Below are 18,102 nucleotides of genomic sequence, written 5' to 3' on the forward strand. Positions count from 1 at the left end.
TGGTAGGATCAATAGCACTGTGGTGCTCAACCTGGCTATGATTCCTCCTTGTCTGACCTGCTTGCGCGGTGCAAGTTTGCATCTGGATGCTGCCGCCGCATCTTGCCTTCCCCTGGTGGATTCGCAGGCCCCGGTAGGTTGTTACTTTGGACCACCCGCAGCCACATTTTCTGAGGATCCTTTGATCGTTCGTCGTTGTCGTTCCGGTCGTTACCATGTTATCTGTCCTGGTTGGTCCATCTTCCATCCCGCCTCTCGGAGGACCGCCGGGCTGTTTTTTCCTTATTCTGCTTGTAATAGTGACTAAAGTTATCAGATCAGTCCGGTCGGCAACAGCGTCCAATCAGTAACTGATATCCAATAAGGGGGCGTGTCGGTCGGTAAAAGACTTCCGTGAAGGCTGCTATTAAAATATTCATCTTGTTTAGATATCAGAACACTCCACATGAATTAGTTTCATGGAAATTTAGGGTGTTTTAAAACAATATTTCTCTTTCCTGTTTTGTTTCTAAAATATCTTTTATTTTTCTGTTTCTCAGTACAGGTTATGGTCATTTTTTTCACGTGTGTCTTTGCCATGTAACAACCGAGGGTTCTTATTTTAGACATGTAGTTTTATGCACAAATGTGTGGTAAGATCAATCAACAATATCTTTTAATTTAATTATATATTTTCTCAGAGTTGTAGTCACAATATTAGCAAATAATGCAACAGTGAGTTTGTTTCCATCCACCTGTTTTTATGCACATTTTCAATAAATGCATAAAAAAACCTGATTGGAAACACCGGAACTTCAAAAAGAAGTTGGTGTGTGGATGAATGTAGAGAAAACGTTAAAAGATTCGCAGCAACTAACGCTCATCAGAGCAGAGACTGTTTCATCCTTAAATATGGGCACATTTGTTCTCTTGAGACTTATAATTAGTGTCTCTCAGCTTCCGTACATTTGCACTAACAGCAGTGACAAACAGTAACAACCAGTGATAGTTAATAGAGTCAGTGTGTAGTAACAGTAAATCAGAGTTTGGCTCATTCTTGTCATTAAAGGGTAGAATAAAAAACTTTTTACACTTCAGTACAAAGTTAGTAGGCCTACACATGTAAAAAGTCTAAGCTTAACTCAAGGTATTTCAAGTCAAATGATAACAGAAGGTTTTTTACTGATTTCACAAACTTGTTTTGATGTAACTTGCAGTGTTTTAACTGGTGAAACAGCCTGAAAACCTCCCCTGGTTCAAGTGGGAATTTAACATGTTAATATTTACACCATTATTCCGAAGTGCACCTGTCTGACAGAAACACTGTTCGTCCATCCAAAGAGTCTCTGGTCGGTGGATGGAAACACACCTTCTTCTATATACACGACAAACCCCCTGTCCCTGCTAGGAGCCATCAGGAATCTAAATGAAACAAAACCAAGCTGAGCAGAAACTTTAAAACTGTCCACAGCATGAAATACAAATGTTTACGCTTCAAGAATTTGTGCTCCAACATAAAAACTGTGACGTCCGATGTCGTACCAAAAATAAAACCCAATATTTTCCTCTGCAGTGTCGTTGTGACGACTGTTCTTTTAGAGTGTGGAAGATTCCCCAGCTGAGACAGTCGATGGAAATACAACTAAAAATATGAAGATGGGCAGCATATTTAACAAGATAAAATGATATGTTGTTATAACCCAAACAATTTTACATGTTTAGCATTTACAAGCAGTACATCAACATTTAATAAATGGTCTATAACAGACTAGAATGTAGTTGTAAGTGTGGCACACCTGAGACAGTGTGGCCACATTTCAGTGATAAAATGGTGCATGATGATTTGACTTATTATTTTGGATCATTATGTGCATTTATGTTAGGACCTTTATTTATTTTCTTACATTAATGGAGTAATGATACGGTTTTAAAAATGAAGTTGTGAGGCGGAATGTTTGTGTTCACTTCAGTTGCTCCGGGGAACGGTTGAGAGAGCGCACACTTCCGCTGTTTCCTCAGAAGCAATCTGGCGGGAAACGAGACGCACCGTGTCCTCATTGCTACTCTTCTACCTGCTTAATACAGGTCGGTAAACTGTAAATAAACCATTATTATATACCTTACAAGATCGGGTTTTATTAATGAGATTGTTCGCTAAATGTTTACGGAGTTTATATTGATTTTTATATGCATAAAAGACCAACGGAAGTTACGTCCGTCCCGGCGCAGTGTTTACGTAGTGGCGTCATTTCAGGTCTAAAGTGGCCTGACGATAGTAGGGTGTCTCTCAGGGCTATTGTACAGTGTGAATATTTAGGATGATTGTGTACTAATGTGTTTACTGATGTGTTCATTGAGTCTCAGGCACTTTGTTAATACTGACTGAAAGTTGTAAATTGAATGTAAGTTGTTAATTACACCGAAGTATGTTTTGTTCCTGTAGCACAGCATTTTCTTGTTGATACATTTCTGAAGCCTGTAATTATTACAGAAGTGTAATGTCAAATGTGGCATAGTTAAAGGGGCTTTGTGTACCACTGCTGAATTGTACTAAATGAGTATAGTACTGTCTAAACCAGTTAATTACTGTGAGAAAAGAAGTATTTTAAGTACTAAAGATGTTTATTAAATATAAAAATGAATGAAAATGAATGTTCATCACAGAGAGAGTAACTGACTATAGTGAATGTGTGTTTTATTGAGACTGTGAAGATACTGAAGTAAGTAATGGACTTTAATGAAGAGAATTGAAATGCAGATAACAGAAATATGTTGTGTTTAGGGCTACATGTGTTGAGTTGAGTGTAATAAAACAACCAGAGAAGCAATCTGGCGGGAAACGAGACGCACCGTGTCCTCATTGCTACTCTTCTACCTGCTTAATACAGGTAACATAAGCACATGCTAGTGTTCATTAATGTAATTGTAACTCATCCTGTAAACAGCCAGAAGTGGATGTATAAACAGATAATGATAATATAGTAAAACACAGCTGTAATAATATAAAATATGTCTTTATAGGAGAAATTGCTGACAAATACTGTACATTAATAAACACATACAAATGTCCTCATATCTGCTCATGACTACATTATTGTTGGCTATAAACTATTTATGAAATGTTTGCCTATAAATGCTACACAGTGGGATTTAGTGTTACCAAAAAAAAAGTTAATAAAATGAAAAGTTTCACATTATAACAAGTTATATATTTTTTTCATAGTGGCAGCAATATGCATCAGAGTTTTTTTAAATGTCTAATAATGTAACTCAGGTTTCAGCCTTTGGTTCACTCAGCTGCAGAGCCTTCTCACCACCAGCTGGAGGCGCCACTGTGCTTGCTGATACCTGATGGAGCTCAGGATCCATCATGTGCTCCTGAATACTGTCTCCTTACAGCCTTTACCATCAAGACTACGTCTAAATGATGAGATACAGATTGTAGGGACGCAATGATCCAAATTTTAGGGAATGGGAATCACGGGGTGCACCACCGTTTTTGGAGGGTAGCGTCAGGAGCTACGGTAGACTGTCATTATATATCACCGGTCTATTAACCTGCCATCTGTCAATCATTCATCATCATAAATGTATAAAGTACGCTTTTTTACAGCCACAAACTAGAGACCTAGGGCATTCAGAGGATGGCATTAAGGGGGTTTCTGAGCCGTTTCCACAACAGAAGCGCTCGCCATCCAATCGCTGAAAAAATTCTTGCAGAAATCTCCAAATGTCAAAAGATTTTGATCCCAAATCCCAGCATGGCTTTTTCTATGGTGTTCTATGGTGATTTACATTATCAAAGTACATCAAAATACAATTAAAAACAGTCATTAAATATCCAGTAGCAATGTCAGTCGGTGATCTGAAGACAAGTCTGATTATTTAAAGGTACTGTTTGTAACTTCTTACACTTACACTCTTATAAATCATTGCAGGTCGGTGTCCCATACGCGCTAGTGAAGAGCGTCTTGCATCCCTTTTTACCAGGAAACAATTAAACAAATGTATTTCCCTTTTTTACCAGGAAACAATTAAATAAATGTATTTCCCTTTTTAAAAATTGCTGTGTGATGGCCTGTCTCACAGCCCTGCCAGTAAGGTGGTCAAGGGTGATGGGGTCCACAACATCAGGGGGTTGTTCGTGTACCGGAGTCGCTCTCCTTCCTGATACTTGCGATATTGTGTAGAACAACACAGGCCGTGATGATCCTCGATCGGGGGCCACTCTGAGGCCACGCAGGCAAGCGAAGCAGGCCTTAATTATTCCAAATGTCATTTCTATCCTGACCCTGGTTTTGGTGAGGGCCACGTTGAATCTAGTTTGTGGCCCTGCATCAGGGTCAGGATAGGGGGTCATAAGGTTTGGCTGGCAGGCGTAACCCCTGTCCCCTAGCAGCACTCCACTGAAAAGCCCTGAAGATGAAAAGGAATATTGCCATGATCAGTATCACAAAATGCAGTTCACAAAACAAAAAATAATATGCAATGTACAGTTTCCATACCCTGCTCAAACCGATGGCACAGTGCAGACTCCCTGAAGATCCGGGAGTCATGAACTGACCCAGGCCACTTTGCCTCAAGGCTTGTCACCATACACTGGTGGTCACAAGTCATCTGCAAAAGCATTTGGGGTTTACAATACTTTCACAAGACAACAGTATCAAGGTCAATGTAACATCAATGTGCATTTGAAAGGACTCCATGGTGGAGAAAACGATAGTCAAACCATGACACCTGTGGGCTGTGTGAATATTTCAATATGTGCTGACCTTTGACCTTTAATTACCCCGGCTACTGCATTTTCTGCAAACCCTTTATGTTCATATAGGCAATGTGCCGGTATGACCAAACAATGAGTATCCTTATTTTTCCATTAGATAGATAGTGATAGATATTGTAGGCTACTGAAGTTATGACATGCATGACAAAAGACACATGTAGCTTACTAAATCACACACACACACATATATATATATACAGTATATATATATATATATATATATATATATATTAATGTCTAAATTACCATTGCAAGACTTACCTGAACGTTGAGGCTGTGGAGAGTATACGTTATTTATAGATCAAGTCGTCACATATGTTAATGCCTACCTGCTATGTTCTAAAAGCCCTCTTTTATGGTCTGCGTGGGCAAGTGGCCAGGGAAAACAACAAAAGGCATCTAGAAGCTCTGTCAGCGCACGTTCAACCTTATGTATTGCGCTGCAGACTGTGTTTTTGCTGAGGCTTTCAGCGTCACCCACAGCATACAAGAAAGTGCCTGTAGCAAAATACCGCATAGCAATACACACTGTCTGCGGCCTGTAAGAGCACAGCTGCGACGTGTCACACTGGCAACGTATGGTTCCAGGAGCTCACACAGGTACACCAGTCCCTCAGACGAGAATCTGTAACGCTCGTACAAGTAATCATCGGGAAATGATAAAGGGTTTTGGCGGTCCCTAAAGATTCTCACCCTCCGAAGAGACCCTCTCACTATCCGCGCACCCAAGTCATTGGGATCTTCCACAAACGGTGATGTCATTTTCCAAGAGAACTGATTGGTCAGTGGGCGGTGCTTTTATAGGAGTTGATCTCTTATCTGGAACATAACCTGCCCCGGAGCAGGCTAACTGTTCAGCATCAGTTACCATGGCGATCTACCCCGGTAAGAAGTGATCCACCTTCGTAAGACGGAAAACCCAGAGTTAACCTTGAAGTTACCTTGATAACCGCAAATCCTGCTTGGTAGTACAGGCCTCTGGTAAGACTCACATTTACTGATCCCAGGTATTCACTGATATGAGCTTTGAGGTTGAAGTGGGACTTGGAAATGGTTAATAATCTAACATGAAAATAGTCATTTTATATCTAATTAACACATGTACGTGTGATTGCTGTTTCCTATATCAGCTAGATATAGACTTTGGAAGACTGTTTGATGAGAAGGCAGAGATGTTCATCAGGGGGTGGGAGGAGTCCATTCTGGAGAAGGGTGTGTCGTCCCCCTTGTTGGATCAGACTGGAAGCCAGAATGATGGTAAATAGTTTTAAATTTATTCTATACCTGTTTTTGTAAAAAATATATATATATATATATATATATATGATATATAACCATATAATAGGGTACTTTACTAATTAAAATATCCACTAAATGTAGTAATTTTACATTTACAGAATCTTTTGCTTGTGCTCTTTTCAAATAGATGAGCTGTGCCACAGTATACTGCAGGTTCTCACACACCTGCTTCCACCAACGGCTTCAGGAAGGGGTGCAGCAGTCTCAACCCGATGCAGCGTGAAGTCAGCTATGTCATTCCTACTGGACTTTGTACCGGTATGTTGTTTAAAGGAAAAGTTCATATTGTCCCTCATACTGCCCAGTCAACATCAGTGGAATTGCTTTATAAACTGTTATGGGATCGGTCTTAAAGAGAAAATGTGGATCTTGTGAAGTGGGGTTGCATGAGGTACTTATCCATAGTCAGTAGATAGCAGTCGACATTTTCCGTTCCTGGTCGAAAAGGGCTGTCATACAGCTATGTAAAGCGGTGAAAATACACTCAATATAGCATGCACTTAAACTGATAAAGATTTATTTTTTAGGTGGCTAAAAGACGTTTCTCTGCTGACCCCGTCCAGCTGCTTAGCGTTCCTGCCAGGACTCCTGTCTATCTACTGTAAGTAATACATTGACTATAGATAAGTACCTCGTACAACCCCACTTCAAAAGATCCAAACAATTCCTTACCCTGGTATCCTCAGAAATGCAGAGGTTGCATTGTCTTATCTGCTTCTGACCTGCTACTGACCCACAACAAGGAAAACTACACTCCCCTCCTACAACCGCAGCAGCACTGAGGGGTCTAGCTATTTCTGTTGGCTTTATGGATGAGATAAAAGCAAGTGGCCTGCCATGGCAACATGTAATGAGAAAATAGGTCCCAAATTAATAGATTTATATTAAAATAAATACAAGAGAACCAGCCAAGCTTTTAAATAGTTTGCTAGTTTCTTGACTTGCAAAATTATCTTTTAAACTAACAAACATCATATGTGTGATTCATGGCGTAAATTCAAACAGGATCAAACCAATATTTTTCTCTCGTCGTTGACTACCGTTCATATTTCTTCTGAAATGAGGCCCCATGGTGGTCAACCGGAAGGGGAGGGACTTCGGCTCAGTAGTCACACTGGTTATATCTCCAACTCCAGAGGCGCTATCACTGTTCTAAAGTCATTTTACTCTTCACATGCAGCATAGGCTACGTCACTGTCATCTGAGGGAGCAGGAGTAGTTGACGCTGTTTTACAAGACGCTCTTCACTAGATATAACTTTGTGGATTTGGTGCTTCCGTGTAGTTTGTGTTGGAACAGCGTAGCCACACACAAGCGTGCATGGGACACCGACCTGCAATGATTTATAAGAGTGTAAGTATAAGAAGTTACAAACAGTACCTTTAAATAATCAGACTTGTCCTCAGATCACTGGCTGCCATTGCTATTGGATATTTAACGACTGTTTTTAATTGTATTTTATTGTACTTTGATAATGTAAATCACTTTGAACTGCCTTGCTGCTGAAATGTGCTATATAAATAAACTTGCCTTGCCCTCTGTTTAGTTTAATAGTGGTTGGCATCCATAAATGTTGCACCACCTACTGGAGTGCTGGTTCTTCCCTACACTTGTGATTTTTTTCTGACACACGTGTGCGCAGTAAAACAGTCTCAAAAGGATCCACAGGAATCAGTTGAGATCACAAATACATTTCCATTTTAAAATGCTAAGTTGGCGATTCGCAAATGAATATAAGGGCGGTGAATGTTATTAACTGTTTGTGTTTATTATACAGATTGATGATATACCAGTTGTAAATTAGAGCCACAGATACAGATAGAGATTTATAGATAAAAATCACTCTACATTTATTTGTGCGTTGTGTTTTACGAGGTACAAGTCACATGACATTTTACGAGTCACGTGCTCCCTGTATCTGTGGATTCTGTGTGTAACAGCACGGTAAAAGAGTCTCAAAAGAAGTAGGTGGAGATTCACAAATTTCCTTTGAAAAATGCTAAGTTGATGTACAAATGATGATATATGTGTTGTAAATGAGAGGCACAGAACAAATACAGGTTTACAGATATAAAAATAGATTTACAGATACAAATCACTTTGCATTAAATTTGTGCATTGTGTTTTACAAGTTACATAACTTGACATTTGTTTGTGAATACTTATGAGACTGTTTAGACACCATAGTTTGGCACTAGTTTGGATAAACTGGTTGCAATAACTAGGCAGGCTGCCATGGCATGTAGCCTACTTTACATTCATACGCCCAAAACCACCAACTGTTTAGTTTCTATTTCAACGACTTTACAGTGTGTGAGTCATATCCGTGTCCTATCCGTGTCCTAATCCCACTGTCAACAGAATATTCAAAACACACCTGTAGGGCCTGAAACAGCCAGCGTCATCTGATCTTTAGAAATATTACAAGAGGAACAACAGCTTTTTTGATGGTGGGAAATCTTATCCAAATCCAGTTGTTTGAAGCCACAAATATTTCAAATATATGTCCTTCATCTTTGTGGTGTACTAGAACTTATTAAAACTTGCTAACTTCATCTCTTTCTTTCCGGCGTCACCAAAAAGAGCAACACGACCTCCTCTCCATGCCAAACAGAGAGAGCCAGAGCAACACAACCTCCTCTCCATGCCAAACAGATAGAGCCAGAGCAACACAACCTCCTCTCCACGCCAAACAGATAGAGCCAGAGTATATAACCTGTATTATTTTAACTATAGACCAAAATCATTTTTACAATGCTTCTCTAAAATACAAAAAAAACATAGCTTCACCTGACATATATTTTCTGTTTTTTATCCTCTGTTTTTACTGCCAAAAATTATAATCTTTATTCAATATGTTTCATACTACAACAAAGTGGGTGAGGCACAGATGTTTTTCATTTTTAACATTTTGATCTGCCAAAAATATTTTGTTAGAATCACAGCCAGATTACACCCCACCTGTTTTTATATTTCACAAACTCCAACTTCTAACCATTCATGATAGTTATGTTCTGTTATTATCTTCAGCAAAGTTCGAGGCACACTGACAAGTGAGTACTTGTCAGTGTGCCTTGAACTTTGCATCTTTAACTTTGCTAAAGATGTTCTGAACCAAAGTGTTTGACAGACTGTCTGCAGGACATGCAGGGCAAACAAACTGTGCTTGAACTGGGGAATTATCCAGGGAGGGGAATGTGTTTATTTCCCCATGCCAACTTGACAGCAGGTTGAATAACGTGATCATATCTTTTACTGTGAGCGTAACTGAACAAACCGGATGAACAAGTCTGTACATCTGATCGAGTCACTTCGCTCTTAAAACTCTTATAGCAATCTTACACTCTTAAGGATCTTTTAGGACACTTTAGGATGATAGGCCAAGATGCAGATGAAGTGGATTAAACTCTGGATTCTGTGTTTACTGCTGTCAGTTAATGGATGTGGTGAGTAACATTTCATCAGTGCTGCTGCGTAATTGTACTGTGCACAGACAGATCTGTAGCAGCAAAGCCAAAGCTGAGTCGATTGTTCCAGGTTATTCTTTTTTATGTTCACCTTTTACAACCCTGCACCCCAGCCCACCCCATGTTGCTGTGGTGATTTTGTTTAGTTAACTGAACAACTCCTTCTATTATTAGCATTTACCAGTGAAGTTAAAGTAGAACATAACTAAGTACTGTATACTGTAAAAATATACCTATGACTACACTGCGTTTTTCTGATGGCTGAAATTGTTAGAAGATGAAGAATATGCAGATTCTAGAGATAATATATAACTGTTGTTGTATCTCCAAAATAAAAATAAAAAAAACAGCAGTTTTATTTTGGTCATGATGATTTTTTTTGATTTTGTAGGTTTAAACTGATCTCAGAGCAGGACCTTTAAATTTTAAATGCCGGACCTTTACTTTGGTCAAAATCAAATCAGGCTTATTTATCTTGCACTCACTCTCTTCATTCTCTCTCTTACGCTCACTTACACTCTCACTCACTCGCTTTTAAAAATTTGATGACAGTTTTTATTTAAGTTGGCCAATATATTTTTCATTTTGGGTTGCAAACAAATAATAGTACCGAAATTAAAACCAGCATTTTTATCCAGGTTTATAAGGTACTTTTTGTCTGCTGTTTTTAAGAAATTCCATTCCATTTTTTTCTATTTTTTTATAGTTAGCATTTTATTTATTTATTTGGTTATAAAACTGTGAAAACCTGGAATAAAGACTGAGGAAACTGCTGGAAAGAATGTGTTTTAGTGAATAAATTATTTACTTTGCAAGTAATTCCAGGCTTCCAATTTTCTTTCATATCCTTAGTACTTTCTTGACAGTCTTAAAAAGTCAAAGTCAAAAGTTGCACAACCCTGCACCCCAGCCCACCCCACTGAGTGAGTCACTCACTGATGAAGTTACATGACTGGTCGGCCATTGCTCTTTCAAAATGAAAAGGCGGGAACAGTTCTTTATGCAAATGAGCCGTCCAGCGCGATGCGTCCAGCTCACGAAACTTGGACCAAGCTATCAAACCACTGTAGGCAATCTAGTTCTAAAATAAAACGAGATTCAGCAGTGACATAGTCTATTTATCTCTTAACATAGTCGCTTAAATATATTTTCAGAAGTAGATTTTGGTGGATTATTTAGAAGGAATAACAGAAAGTTTCCGAGCAGGTCGCCATGTTGTTTCCTGTTTGAAACGGCGAGCAGAAAACCAGGGACCAATCAGGCGCATTCAATGATAGGGTACGTCACCGCTTGAGCGGTCAGTCGAGTGGAGCAGCGCGTCCCCTAGTGTCCTCGCCAGACCTGGTGGACATGCACCGATGGATTTAACATAAATGGCCACTTCCCCACTTCCTACCCCCCTACTTTGGGCGCCCTGCTTGGACCACTCCCATCTTCAAACTCTGCCTTCATTTTGATCTCAACTACACATCTGTAAAGTTTTATGACGCTCAATCGGACCAGGGGCATGAAGTGTGTGGATAGAGCAATGGCCCCTTCACCCCCTTGCCCCTTGCTTTGGTATCTTGGCAACTTGGCTTACTTCCACTGTACATTCACTTTATATTCTCAAAGCTAAACCAAAGAACGTATATTTCCAGGAAGTGAAAGTCAATTGTTCGTTCCATTGCGACATCAGCGCCCAGCAGCAGAGCTACAGTTTTGCCATTTCGGACTGAAAGCGACTACCAGACGCCAGTAAAACATCCGCCAACAAAGTGCTGTACAAAAGTAAAACAAAATTATTTCTATTCTATTATCATATTCTACCAGAACTGCCTGTGTTGAACATTACATATTATAAATACTGTATAATAAGCGTATTCTGTCCAAAATGGCATCAGTGGCTGTTGTCAAAAAACACAGAGTTTCTTCTCTTTGCTTCTATACTCTTTGGCTAAACTAACTCACACATTCGCCACCTCCCACGCCATCTACCCTCTCCAACCCCTAGAGAGCAGGTCAGAGGGGTTGTTTGGTTAAATTTTGAGCCGCGCAACTCCTTTTAGAGTCAGACGAATTTCAGCTTTGTAGAGCGTTGTTTGCCGTAAAACAGAAAACACTATAAATGAATGAATGAAACAAAGACAAACATGACAGAAAGCCCAAAACCCAGAAATAACTGAACATGTGAAAACAAAGACAGATCAACTAACATACTGTATGTCCCAGTCACTAAATCGTGAAAGTGTATAAGAGCGTAGAACATGATGATATAAGTTTGTGATGGTCATCCCCATGCTATATTATGTCTCATAAATTTTTTGGTTGATACAATTTGTTACACAGATTTGGTGCTAAATTAAAGAAAAAATTACCAATGGAGAATTGATGAAAATGATCAATAATCCATTCAAAATATCACATTGAGACACTAAGACCTTGAGGAACACCATAGAAAAAGCCATGCTGTGATTTGGGATCAAAAACTTTTGACATTTGGAGATTTCTGCAAGAATTGTATTTTTCAGCGATTGGATGGCGAGCACTGCTGTTGCATAAACTGCTCAGAAACCCCCTTATTGTCAATCTAGCTAGGAAACCATCCATCCTCTGAATGCTCTAAGTCTCTAGTTTGTGGCTGTAAAGTTTCATGAGGCTGTGATTATCCTAGAGGTCACCCACAGGTGATTTTATACAGGTAGGTCAAGTCTCAAAAAATGTTCTCAATGCAATGAAATGTCTACTGTGGGGACTAACATCATCACACATGAATACAGTTGGGCTCATTGGATCCACAAGAGTCTCAGCTTTACAGTGATGCACAATTAATGTAATTCAAAGACTGTTTAGGGACCCCAGTATGCAGAAAGTTTCAAACACACCATTTTAGAATAGGAGACAATAACACATTTATACTGCATTCAAACAACTGCATGTGATTATCATAAAGTGGGCATGTCTGTAAAGGGGAGACTCGTGGGTACCCATAGAACCCATTTTCATTCACATATCTTGAGGTCAGAGATCAAGGAACCCCTTTGAAAATTGCCATGGGCCGCCAAATGACAAAAAGCACTGTGCAGAGCGCACTTGACCCTTCAATTGTGTTTTCTTTTCCAGGTTCCCACTCTCTTCAGTGGTTGTCTACAGGACGTGTGCAGCCTGGCGATAAGCCTTCGTTTGAGCAACTAACTGTATTTGATGGAGTTCCCATCTCTTACTGTGACTCCTCGACGAAACGAGAACAGCTCAAACCTACCCTGGAATCAAAAAGCTTCCCCGAACACTGTTCTGAAGCATTTTATAATATCTTAGGATCTCTCCACGACATTCCACCAACTATGAACAGCACAGTGTGTACGTTTTGAAAAGGATTGTTTTCATGATGACATTTTACATTTCTAATATTGTGCATCAAAGCCTAGAATTGAATTGTTCTTGTCTTCCTTGTATAGCTGTTGTACAACGGCGGCGTGGCTGCATCCAGACAGCCAATGGGACGGTGTCTACTTTTGAAGCCTGGGCAGTGAATGGGATGGACTTCATAAGCTTTGACCCTGAGTCTCAGAGATGGACATCCCAGTCTCCCTCTGCAATAGCAGTTAAACAACGTTGGAACAAAGACAGGGGAATGAATTTTGCCTTTAGACACTTCATCAGAGAAGAATGTCCACGACTGATCCAGAAAATTCAATTAAGATCAATAGACCAAAAAACAGGTGAGAGCTGGAACAGTACACACACACACACACACACACACACACACACACACAGACATTGCTCACAAGAAAATTACATATTATTCACACGTACACATATTCCACCACATTTTATGGTCTTCCTCAGCAGACTGAGTTGTGTCAGCTATGGAAATAGCTCAATACCGGGATGACCTGACCTTCAACAGGACATTCGCTGAATCATTATAACGGCAACCAAACAGAGGATCTGCATTTCGTCAATTTGTCATTTTGCGAGCTGCCATTTTTGCGGGTTCATGCACAAGTGACGATTCTCTCTGGCAAATCAGTGGTCTGCAGTGTTTTAACTCCACCTACTGGTATCGGCCTCGACCGTGGTTCTTTTTGTACTGTTGTTCTGTGGAGGCCTTTAGATCCAAACTCAAAACCCATCTTTTTGCCCTAAGTTAGTTAGTTAGTTATTCTTTTATTATTCGGCTTGGCGGGTCAGTCTCAGCCTCAATGTATAATTTAAGCCATGTAGTCATATCCTGTACAGATTGTAAAGCCCCCTCAAGGCAAATTTGTGATTTTTGATATTGGGCTATACAAATAAAATTGACTTGACTAATGGAAACGCAAAAATAACCGTTTTAATGTGTAACGAACTGAACTGGATTGAACTGCTTGGTGGAAACGTGACATTAGTGTTGTTATTACTAATACGTATTACCATGTACCATCCCACCATGGTACCATTTGAGACCCCCCTCGCCCATATGTTCAAATCAAATGACTGAAGCTGTGAGCAAACTCCGCCTGCTTAGGAAGATCACGAGATGTGTTTGAAAGCTCCAAGATCGTTCCAAGGTCAAGAATGAACTTTCACGCTTGTGTATGTTTATGTTTGCCAAACAAGGACCTTTAGTGGTCAAGTGAATTATGTGTGTTGTATGTATGTCAGGAGCCCATAATGTGCGCCCTAACCCTGATGACGATCTTGCTTTGTTTCTCTCCAGAGCTTCGGGTATTTGCCAAGCCCATTGTTAACACAGCCCAGGCACTGCTGAGGTGTCACGTGACGAGTACTGACAAATCATTGAGCACGGTGCATCTGATTGGAGATGGGGCTTCCAGAACCAGTTGGATCACCGTAACTGGACCAATGCCTTCTGAAGACGGAGCTGTGATCCTCAGACTGACAGCTGGAATCTCCTTGAGACAAAGTACCAACAAGTACGGCTGCACAGTACAAACAGGAGGTCACAACATCACCGTCTTTTGGGGTGAGACAGTTTTGAGGTTAGGCAAATAAAACATGGTTTCACAGACCAACACAAATGATTTTTACCTCCAGCAAGGCTGAAGGCCTAGGAAGGAGGTTATATTTTCACCGGCGTTGGTTTGTTGGTTTGTTTGTTTGTCTGTTAGCAGGATTAATGCAAAAGTCTGCGATGGATTTGAAAGACATTTTTTGGAGGGGTGGGGTGCGGCACAATGAACATTCCATTAGATTTTGGTGTCGATCCGGATTCAGGAATATTTTTAAGGATTCCGATCAGCCTGAGCATTAAAACCACAGGGTATAACACATGCGCAGTGTAACTGATGACGTGTTGATGACGCGTGACCCTGCCTCCTTCTGAGAGCAGAGAGATACGTGTGTGGATGTGTGGCGAGACTCCGAGGTGCGGAAGCTGCTGTCCATCCACGGTGAGAAAGAAAAAAGCGGTAGATGACGGGATGAGAGACAACGTAGTGTAACGTTATACAGACATAACAAGGCTGCTGAATGAGAGAGGCATCCGCCGATACGTTACACGGAAACACACCGTGTTAATAATAAGCTGACCACCTCATGGTACCGCCAGCTGTGAGCTGTGATCTGTTTTTGAAGTCAGGCATTGGCGGAGGTCTGCGCTCTCCGAGTGCCATTCTAGTTCGTAATCGTGATCATGATCTTCCACTAACCTTAAAGGTGCCCTATATGGGAATCAGAGCTTTAATATAGCAGCAAACAACTATTTGCTATGTAAAGATATAGAGGAGTGCCCTTTAGTGCATGATAGTGCATGTGAGCGTGCCCCACCAGCCAGCTAATGGCTGCCTCTCTGCACTGCTCTCATACGGCGGTTACCGCTGATAACACGGTCGTTGTCGTGGAAGCGTAGCATCCACCCTCTGGTTCCCCCTCAGGTAAACACTGTTAGCTCTGTCAGCACTGTTGCTGTTGTTTTTCTACTGTTTGCTCCGTTAGCTGCGAGCCGCCAGCTCAACTGCCATTTTAAGAGCCGTGCAGGGCAATAGAATAGAGTTCCGTATTTAGCACCTTTAACAAAGGTATGATTATTATTATTATTCAAGTGTACTTAATGAACCAATAATAGATCAAACATAGATCCGTTTAGGCCCTAACAGAGTCAAACTCCGATCCTGATTTTTGACATCTGACCTTTCCTAATCTCTGTTTTAAAGTGGAGGAAATGGACCACTTCAGTGCCAGAATGGGTTTTCAGGATCTTCTTTCATTACAGATGGGAGTACTCTTGACGGCAGATACCTTCCTAACCAGTCGAGTGTCCGTTGGGAAATTCTGACACTAATTCTTGGAGTCTGCTGCATTGTGTTTACAATCACTTTGATATCCTGCGTAATGGTATTTCTACTTAAATGTGGTAAGACTTATTATTTCTGTTATCAGACTTTAGTAAACTAACTAGAATACACAAAGTCTTTAAAAGCAACATCTGGCTCTCAGTACCTAACTAACTTAACTATTGTCACAGTAGAGAAACACTTGAAACTGTGTTCAATAAAGTCTTTGCTAAATGAGATGTTACTGCCAATGTGTCCTAATTGTGATTCCAATTTTCCTTGTAGTGAAGATGAAGTCCCGTCCTACTGCAAGAGTTGATCCACGGCTGATGGAACAGTTTACCAGGATCATGCAGAGCGTTGCTTCTCCAGATCTGCAGAACGTTATTTTTTCATTCACGCGGGGTACAGAGAGAAACAGAGAGTACCAGGACCAGTGGGAGGTGATGATTAGGATAAGGGATCTAATGTACTATGATCCAGATTACTTTGCTCATCACATTAACGGGGCACATCAAGAAGGAGAAGAGTTGAGCAGGGAATTTGAAATAGTAGAAACAGAAGTTTAGTTATTTAATATTATAATCGCATTTTTAAATTTGAACACACTGTACATTATATAATTTTAATATGTACTTTATATCATTACATTAACAAAACCAGGCCTATTATTACTGCTGGAATCTAACATGAATCTGATTTAAAAAAGCAGCTTCTGGACCAACCCCTGGCTGCCTGTAAAAAAGCCCAGAGCAGCCACTGTTCATAATCACATTTCCATCAGATGTAGTATTATGTGCAGGCCTTCTGTCTCCAGGCAGTAGTGCACAGCGGGCATGCTGACTTACCGGCCGTGTAGAAATGCATTCATTACTCACTAGTGAGATGTTTATGATATTACCTGACCGTTTTATTCTTTATCATGCTGGATTTTATTGTCATTCTTTTATAGTCAGAGTGAATGTAGACAATATATATATATTTTTTTCTACCATCATGTGTAGCATTTATCAATAAGGATAATACTGTGAATCAATTCTGCTGCAAATTCTTCAGCTCTACCTTTCATATGCTACTATTCTGCATTAGTAAAACACATTTTAGGGGAAATGTGACGCCACACAGGACACTTTGTTAACATCATATCAGACAGAATACACATTGGACAAACAGTATATACATAAACACTCAGTAAATGTTGAATATATTATATTATTAATATAACGCTGATTTCAATCTGCATTGGTTTACTTTATGAGCATCAGGAGAATAGTGTGCATAGACCGCCCTATAACTAACGCCTCCATTTCTTGTTAAGCTACTATCCATTTCCAGTATTATTTAACATGCATCTAACATGCTACCTGTCTGCACTGACCCAAGTACCAAACTCGTGTCATGTCCTATTCTGATAAACAGGATTCACATTTATTCCAATTCCTCCTTTTTTCTCATGTTTTTATTTGTTTTGTGTCACATGATGAAAACCAACTGTAAATTTGAGTCCAAACATAAGATTGGATCTGCTTTCTCTCACTGATTGATTGACAGGAGGAACACTAGTTTTCTGTTGCCGTTAAAGAAGTGTTTCCATCAGTATTGTCTTTAAAAACAAGCCTTTATTTTTAATTACAATATGGTGAGGAACTCAAACTCTTCATTTTTGGGAGTGAATGACTTCAAATGTATGTTATCAAAAAACAACAATAAAATAAATGAAGGACTACGTTTTATGGATAAGGCCAGCAGGGTTTCTATCCTCTCCTGTACAGTTGTAAGTATTTTATGTTTTTCTATTATTTCATTTCAACATATTTTGTGCAATAAAAATAAATCTAAATCAAATTCTTAATGTTTCTTCTTTCATTTTGTCCAAAAGTCTAGGTTGCATGAATACATTTTAATGTTGACACTGAATTACATCTTCTTCTCAGAGTAAAGTACCTTTTATATTTCAGTATTTCAAATATTCCAGACATTTTTTGTCTTCTTAGAGACATTCTCCAAAATGCTATCTTAGTGTTTCTAAGTCCCTCAGTTTAGTAACACAAATTCAACTCTCCAGTCCATGAGCTGCTCTTACAACAGCAACCACAAGGGAGAGACAGGAAACACCGGATCAATGTGGATCACTGCCAGTTACATTAATGATGAGACTTCAGACTCAGAATCAACCTGGGTTGACTGGCTTGGTTTGAATTGACAAAAGGAGGGTTGGATAGGTTAACCTGGGTCATTGGTATGAAAGTGGTATCACACACACACACACACACACACACAAACACTTGTAGATAAACTCTAAAGTCAAAGATTTCCT

General features: G+C 39.8%; 1 protein-coding gene and 1 pseudogene across 2 annotated transcripts; one reads left to right on the plus strand and one right to left on the minus strand.

Moving 5' to 3' along the window:
- Positions 1–4,045: 4,045 nt before the first annotated feature.
- On the minus strand, positions 4,046–5,524 carry LOC119504382 (annotated as a pseudogene).
- Positions 5,525–9,296: 3,772 nt separating this feature from the next.
- Positions 9,297–17,637, plus strand: LOC119504378 (hereditary hemochromatosis protein homolog). Of its 2 annotated transcripts, none has more exons than XR_005210550.1 (6): positions 9,297–9,507; positions 12,631–12,867; positions 12,966–13,229; positions 14,210–14,426; positions 15,725–15,865; positions 16,071–17,637. XR_005210550.1 is itself a non-coding variant. In XM_037796467.1 (6 exons), exons 1-6 carry the CDS (start codon positions 9,447–9,449, stop codon positions 16,352–16,354), a joined length of 1,254 nt encoding a protein of 417 aa, XP_037652395.1. In that variant the 5' UTR covers positions 9,297–9,446; the 3' UTR covers positions 16,355–17,637. The 2 variants fall into 2 exon arrangements, 1 of the variants encoding a protein (XP_037652395.1); XM_037796467.1 differs by having other exon boundaries at positions 14,210–14,476.
- The last annotated feature ends 465 nt before the right edge of the window (positions 17,638–18,102 follow it).

The sequence above is a fragment of the Sebastes umbrosus genome, chromosome 16 (assembly GCF_015220745.1).
Source record: "Sebastes umbrosus isolate fSebUmb1 chromosome 16, fSebUmb1.pri, whole genome shotgun sequence".
NCBI lineage: Eukaryota > Metazoa > Chordata > Actinopteri > Perciformes > Sebastidae > Sebastes > Sebastes umbrosus.

What these genes read in the sequence shown, in the direction of transcription:
- LOC119504378 (XM_037796467.1), top strand. Translation starts at nt 9,447, where the DNA reads ATGCAGATGAAGTGGATTAAACTCTGGATTCTGTGTTTACTGCTGTCA. An exon ending in AACTATGAACAGCACAGTGT is followed by an intron (nt 12,868 to 12,965) that starts GTACGTTTTGAA and finishes TTCCTTGTATAG; the next exon opens with CTGTTGTACAACGGCGGCGT. An exon ending in CAACATCACCGTCTTTTGGG is followed by an intron (nt 14,477 to 15,724) that starts GTGAGACAGTTT and finishes CTTTCATTACAG; the next exon opens with ATGGGAGTACTCTTGACGGC.